Below are 7,867 nucleotides of genomic sequence, written 5' to 3'. Positions count from 1 at the left end.
TGTCATAAACAGAGAGTTACATGGCCTGAGGACACGGGTGTGCCAAAGGCACACGGGCGTGTGATCATGTTTGATGGAAAGAAATTTTCTAAGTTTTCCTAAAACTTTCTAAGGTTCTCGGTTTAATCTCTAACTACTTTCAATGCATGTTTAGGGCTTCGTAGACCCGTGTATGGGACATTATGCATGTGTATAAAAAGTTTTGACTTAAAAGAAATTTTGTAGCCTGATTTTTGCATGTTGTGAACGGTTAAGTCTAGTAATGCCTTGTACCATGTTCCGGCGTCAGAACAGGTAAAGGATGTTACACAATAGGTATAATAATGCACTGATGTAAAAACAGTTATTTCTGCTGCTAGTAACCTTCTTCCAAAGGTTGGATTGTCTAATATGGCATGTGAGAGATGATCTACGGGCTACTTGTTTTGAAGTGCAAATTAACTGTACAAATTTACGGTCACCAAAAATAAGTGCATAATTTGGTTTTCTGATAATCAACTAGAAAAAGAGTACTAAAAATGCATAATCTCCATCCCTTCTATGACTGTAAATGCTTCAACAGACGTATACAAATCCGCATTCCTTATATTATGTTAGATAATAGCTGCCCACATAGTTATACTGCACACTCAGGCCGTACTCGAACTTCTCACTCATTGGTACCACTGCATTTACAGTGGGAAAAAAAATTCCCAACACCAATCTTAGCATTAACCTTTGTCCTTCCTTTGAAACAACACTTCTTTTCAGAAGAGAACCCGTCAGAGAGCCTTCCCATATGTTTATGCTGATAGGAAACTGTATCATTCACTGGTTTTCCCTTTGCACTTTTCTTTCCATCAACAAGCTTCAATTCCAACCGATACAAGGCACAAGCATCACATTTATTGATCTCGTATTCGTAAAGGTGCCACTCAAAATGGTTAAGTGGTTGTGGATCCATATAGTATGATCTCTTCAATCCTCCGAATTCATTCATGACTTGCTTTCTCGACTCGTGCCAGCCACGCCCATTGTAATCCGGCAAAGACCTCTGCTTTCTGTTACCACTTTCAAATGCTCTTCGAGGCTTATCGAAAAAGAGCCACTCCCTAATTAATTCACCATCAAGAACCAAAAGGTCAAAGAGCTCTGCAATCACAGCAAAAAATTAATTAATTTAACCAAAGTCATAAAGAACATAGTGTATGCTTAGAGAATATATTCTCTTGCCTCTCATAAAAGTTGTCGATCGAACCGAGTAAAGCATTGCTGATAAGACATACCAAGAGCATTCCATAGAGACTTTGCAGTAGCAGCTCCTTGACATTCTGGTATACCCACATCTTTCCCTTGTGTCTTAGCACTGAGAGCAGCAAAGAGCAGACCATCCTTGAGACCAATGCCAGCAGGTCGTAGAACCGGGCCCATTCCAGGAGGCCCTTCATTCATTGCTAAAGCAGCATGAAAGCTACTACAATAGTCCAGACACCCACCCAACCTTTGAGTAGGTCTTGGACAATCCCAAAGTGCACACTTTGGACCTAAGAATGCGGATGGCGATGGGCATTTACTTGGTAGATAGCTATAAGTACGAGGCATGGCATCATCCTCCCTATAGAACTCTGTATCGTTATAACCAGTGTAGAAATGCTCAAAATCCTGATCCAAATCAAACTAATGGTACTCCGATTAAATTGCCCCTTCCAAGCTGTTAATTGACATGGTACACACTTGTGAAGGTGACTCTTTGCATTGATCAACTAATGGAAAGCCACACTCATGTTGCCCTTGATTCACAGCGTAACGCTGTAAAAACATATTGATTAAATCTTGCAAGTGAATGCCTTTCTCAACATGATAACATGCCAAAGAAAAATAGGAACTCATACATTAAATATAATTAATAAAAAACCAAAGGAGATAAACTTCTGATCTAGAAAAGATAACAATTTAATGCAAAAGTACAAACAAGACAAGGTAGGCTAAAGCCCCAGTAAGCTCAAATCAAGATCTAGTTTTTAAAGTACGAATAAAGCTTAATATGAGGAAAGCATACAAATAAAATTAGGGAAAATTTTCATCGACTTCTGAAACTTGCCAACTCTACCTGAGAAAGCAGCCCTGAAGCACATTCTAGGTCACCCCACTCAGGCCCTATAGCTTGGTCCCCCTTATTTGCACATATGATAATTCCAAACTGCAAACCCCCACTCCATGTGACTAACAAGCGAGCTCAGTCTTATCATTTAATCCCCATAAAGTAAGATGGCAGTAAAGCAATCCACTTGATAGGCATCTATAAAGTAACCAACTATACTATCAACATCTAAATTGGCTCAATTAGATCAGTGGCAATTCTAAAGGAAAAATAATTTACCTCAATTACATTGATATAAATTAAAAACTAAATGTTAACAAGAAGATTACAGGGTAGAAATGTTCATTAGAAGAGATTATTGGTGCTGTGTGAAGATAACTTAAAAATGAAATCCACTCGCTATACCTGTGTTCCTATTCATCGAGTGTGCAATCAATGAAACATATTTAACGCTCTAATAAAATATCATGTATCCTGCTGGTTAATTATATTAGGACAAATCTCCGGTGAGGCAAATCTCAAACACAGGAACGGAATTTGAGCAGAAAATGAACAAAAAAGACAAGGCTCCAAGGCGTGTATCAAGTCACTATCTTTAAAGTTATATTCATCCCCATATATTCAGTGTGCAAAAGAGTTTCAAACAAATTAACCTGAAGGATACAATGAAACAAATGACTATTTGTGTTTTGCACTAACGAGAATAGTCCACTAAGCATTAATCAATTTATATTTCTACAAAGAATTTCTGCAGTAATTCTTTATAAACTAATCTAATAATATTAAAAGAATGGAGGAAGGATAGAAAGAATATTAGAACTTGTTAGTGTGATTTTCAAACGAAATCTCATTTCTATTAACAGGAATTTTTATCTCCTTTCATAGAGACATCTTTCAATAGTTATCTTTTCTTAATAATATATTTTTTTTAAAAAGACACATAATTATTTAACTTTTAATTAATTACACAATTTCATTTATAGTTATTGAAACACTATAAATATTTGAAAATGTTTCAACAAAAAATTTATATATCATACATCCTCCTCAATTTTTCACAGCAACACCTAGCTATTATTAAGGAAACCAATGACATTATTTATGACAACCCTATTAGGACAGCAAGCGTATTTTAGTAGCCTACTCTATTCTGCAAAATCATTCTAAGGAGAAAAACAAATTAGAGACGATCATTGAACAACATAAAATTTCATTGTTTCTCTCATTTGCCATGTTCAAGAAACTCAAAACGAATTTTGAACATATGATATAAAACCATACAGCGCCAAATCCTTTGTCTACAGAAGAGGTAACCAAATGCCTTCCAACAATAAAGAAATTTCAGCCCTTGGCAACTTAACTTGAAGCTCAAGTAGATCTAAGCATACTAAATAACCTTGTTTTCAGTCAACCATCATGCAAATTCCCCAAAGGGGAGAGAGCCGGGGGGGGGGGGGAAGAATCCAATGAAAAAGAGAAATCACCTCTTGGGAGGCAGCAATATCTCCTACTTGCAGGCTTTGATCATTAGGCTCAGGCTTTGGCACAACTAATATGCTAGTTGCATCATCTTCCTCCTCGCAAAGCTGCAACAGGCGACAAATGTCCGATGAAAATGAACCAAGACTCCCACCTTGTAAATCATCAGAGGATCACCAATTCAGGACCACACATTTCGGAAAGTATTTTCACCCCTTGAGATCATAATTCAAAAGAATTGATCTTAGTTACCTTTTCTAAGAGCCAAACCAAATCCTTCTAACAATATACAAACCACAATTCACACAAACTCATACTGACATAAATTTATACATTTAATTCAAATTAAACCAATGAATGCAGTCCTAACTTGTTGCAATGAAGAAGCTGGAGAAGGTTCATTGAGCTCAGCTTTCCATTCACGGAGCATCTGATGGAGTTGCTCCTCAAGGACTGCAACATCAATGCCACGGCTCTCCTTCCTCGCAAACTGCAGATCCAAGAACATCCCCTGAAGATCATCCACCCGGTTCTTTGCCTTGTCCTTGAAGAGCTTGTGGGATGCTGACTTGCAGTTGTTTTTTGAACCTTTCCCCATTAGAATAAACAACCCTTAACAACTCCCACCAAAACCCTGCAATAAAAAAAGCAATAAAAGACAATTTAAGATCCAATCCAGACTGAAATCGAATCCAACAATCACTAGTCTTATTTCAAGAAATTTATAACTAGATATCAGTTTCCAGTAATCACAAGGCTAAAAAAAAAAAAAAAGTAGTTAGATTCCTCCCTTTGGAATCAAACAAGCTGTGATTGCCACAGATAACTCCCATTAAAAGGAAACCAAACTATAAAATATTATTAGTCATAAATTTACATCAAACGATATAAACTAAAGTCCCATAAGCATGGAAAGTTAGAAAATGATTATATAAAAAAAAACCCATAAAATCTGAGCCATATGTAAAAAGAAAAGCAACCCAGTTTCTAAAATACACAGAAACTGAGATTAAAATAAGACAGCATGGGATCAAAGACAAATTGTAGAATAAAATTAGATGGAAAGAGTTACCTTAGAAAGCTAAACGTGAAGGAATCAAATGCTCAGGGGCCTCTTAACTTTGTATGGAGACAAAAGTAGATTGAGAGAAATGAAGAAAAAGGAAGTTCTGGGAAATTGCAATAAAGAGAGAACAATAAATATTCGATGAAACAAAACAGTTCACTATTCATTCAGCCTAATAAAATTACTAAAACAAAAAGATGCTCCTTGCCTATGCTTTTTTTTTCTTTTCATATTTGGTTTTTTCTAAAAATTTATTTCCAAATCCTCAACAGGAAGGTTCTTTTTATTTCATTTTTATTCTTTTGGGTAGAATTAATTCATTTTTATCAAATGGGGATTGAATAGAAAGCATTTGTCTTAGAATTTTTTTTAAAAAAAAGTACTATATATTGAGCGTGAGCGTTCGATCAAATCGAATCGAATCAAATCGAATGAAAAAATTTTGAGTTAATCGAGTTTACGAATCATATTTTATCATTCTAATTTGATTTGAAATTTTTTTGAATCGAGTTGAGTGAGATGGAATTCGAATCGAATCAAATCAAATATATTTGTTCGAGTTAAATTTTAAAAAATAATTTTGAGTCCTTGTAACCACTGTCATCCATCGTAATAAAATTTATCCACCTTAATCAAAATTTTTATTAACTTTCATCACCTCATAATTATTTATTAATCTTTTATATACGGGTTAGCTTCTTTGCTTGCTTAGTTGTTTCAAATATCTTCAGATTCTTGTCACTATGTATTTTGGAATTAAAAAATATATTAAATATAAAAATGTGATTTTTTAATAAAAGTTATTTTAAAGATAAAATGTGAAATTGATGCCAATATAAAATTTTAACATGAATATTTAGTGGCAAAATTAATAATTCAATTTTAATATAAATATTCAATATGACTAAACAATTAAATAATATAAATAATATAAAAATTTTAGGGGGAAAGTGGGAGGGAGTAAAAATTGGAGGGGAAAATAAAAAGTTTTGAGGGTTTTTGGAAGTAAAATTTTGAAAAAAAGTAAATGAGAGAGCAAAATTTTGGTGGGAAATGGATTTTGGATAGATTGGGGGTTGGGATGGAAGGGGAGTAAAAGTTTTAGGGGGAAAGTGGGAAGGAGTAAAAGTTTTAAGGGAAAAATAAAAAAATTTGGGAGTTTGGAGTAAAAATGTAAAATATTATAGTTTGATATTCGAATTATTCGAGTTATTCGAATTCAAAAATTCAACTTGATTCAAACTCGAAATTCGAAAAAAAAATTCGAGTTGACTCGAATAACTCAAATAACTCGATTCGTTTAACTCGAAATTTAAATTTTTTTTTGATTTTTTTAAATCGAATTGAGTTTTATTCACCCTGCATACTTACGCCTTAACGCGAGAAAAGTTAATCAACAGACGATTAGAACATGATTGGGTTTCTATTAAATGAAGAAAATTACCATCAAGGATATTTGTGAAAGATTGATCTATCTCTTCAAATTAGCAGTTTAAATAACGAAATAAACTATACCCATCGTTACTTATAATTTGGTTATTTACCTATTTAAAATTGAATTAAAATTGGGTTCTATATTTTTTCAAATCAAATCCTTGTTTCAACTGCTAATTTTCTGATTTTTTTTTTGTTTTTTCAATTTACATTATTATAGTTTCTATTCACACTTTCACATTTTTTATATTTTGTTTAATGATTTTAGTTTTTAAACTCTAGCCATGTTATGACAAATAAATGAGATTTATCAAAGTAAGATTGTTGTCTAATTTATTGAGAATTATTCTCGAAAATTTTTATCATGATAAAGTATAATGAATTATATAAAATCAGTTTATTATAAGTAAATATAAATCTTAAAACTTCTTTAGAGATAAATAAAGGTTATTAAACTAGGCATATATAGCATATATATTTGAATTTTGTTTCTCGTAATCCTTGTGAACATCGCAAGTTTTTGATTTAATTGGCCAAATAGTGTTTTTGGCATTCTAACATTATGCATTCCTTCTTCAAAGATATTCTTCTAAATCTAGGCGAGTTCTCAAACGTATTTAACATGATAGTAATAATAACATGATATAAAACTGTAAAGATATGGCATAAATTGAATTATCCATCAAGCAAAAAAGAAAAATTGTGATCCAATCATGTTCATCATCTTTAACTTACTTTCAAAATGAGTACCATCAACAACAACAAAAAAGAGCAAAACAAAACTAACTAACAAACTTGGATCTACTTTGTTCATCATCAAATGAAACCAAAGAAATGACCATATAGTGAAAAGTCATGCAACCGACCAATGTAATTTCAAGCATTTTTTAAAAAAAAGAACCTTTTAGAATTTGATGAATTTTTATTATAATATTTTTTTTGCATGATTGTAAGATTTTAAAAATACTTCTATAAATAAATAAAAAACTAAATTATGAACTTTCAGCCTTCTTTTATAGAAATTTCTAGTAATTTTATTTTTTTTATTTACTATTAAAAAAATCTAAAAGTACCAATTTAATATTTTAGTTATAGTTTAGGGACCGATTTAGCTATAAAGCCTATGAGTTAATTTGCCATGTCTTTGGCCCATTAGTAATTATTTTGTAAACTTTTGTCATTGAGTGACCGAAACAAAAATTTACTAATATTTAGATGACTAATGGTGTACCTTATAAAAATATATTTGGAATCATGACTTAATGGCATGTATCAAAGTATATTAGCAAGTTAATAGAGGGTTGACTTAAATGATCAATTTCAAATAGTTGTGTAACATCTCTCGCCAAACCGATTGTCAAGACTAAGCTACAGAGTGCTACAATACAAAATGGAACAACTACAGACATTTAACGGATAACTTGAGACAAAAGTTTGATAATTCAATCATATCGATCATTCAATATAATTTAAAATTTTTCTCGAGTCTTATATGGGCATAGTAAGCTCTAAAGTTGACCCAAGATCGAGCAAGGATAAAATTATAAAGAATTCAAAATTTTAGAACGATATTGTGATATGACTTCCTCCATGTCGAGATGTCACCAAACAGTCTGTCACATCATGACGTCAGACCACTTAACGTCGGGAAGACATAAATTGTCGGCCAATGTTGCAATGAGGGGAGATTGATGTTGGGATAATGAAACTATTTGGTGCAAAAATAGGCCATTTGGTGTTTGTTTTGAACCAACTCTTAAAGGTAGTAAAAAAAGTGCAATTAGCAACATTTAAACCTGTTCAAAACA

General features: G+C 32.6%; 1 protein-coding gene across 1 annotated transcript; it reads right to left on the bottom strand.

Moving 5' to 3' along the window:
- Positions 1 to 467: 467 nt before the first annotated feature.
- On the bottom strand, positions 468 to 4,879 carry LOC107962964 (transcription factor VOZ1-like). Its single transcript, XM_016899549.2, is given in 5 exon segments — positions 468 to 1,131; positions 1,266 to 1,788; positions 3,565 to 3,713; positions 3,929 to 4,193; positions 4,632 to 4,879. Coding segments are annotated over 4 exon segments (1,383 nt in total). The 5' UTR covers positions 4,158 to 4,193; positions 4,632 to 4,879; the 3' UTR covers positions 468 to 649.
- Positions 4,880 to 7,867: the final 2,988 nt, after the last annotated feature.

The sequence above is a fragment of the Gossypium hirsutum genome, chromosome A06 (genome assembly GCF_007990345.1).
Source record: "Gossypium hirsutum isolate 1008001.06 chromosome A06, Gossypium_hirsutum_v2.1, whole genome shotgun sequence".
Taxonomy (NCBI): domain Eukaryota; kingdom Viridiplantae; phylum Streptophyta; class Magnoliopsida; order Malvales; family Malvaceae; genus Gossypium; species Gossypium hirsutum.
The sequence above is the reverse complement of the archived record's forward strand: the minus strand, read 5'-3'. Positions and strand labels throughout refer to the sequence as shown.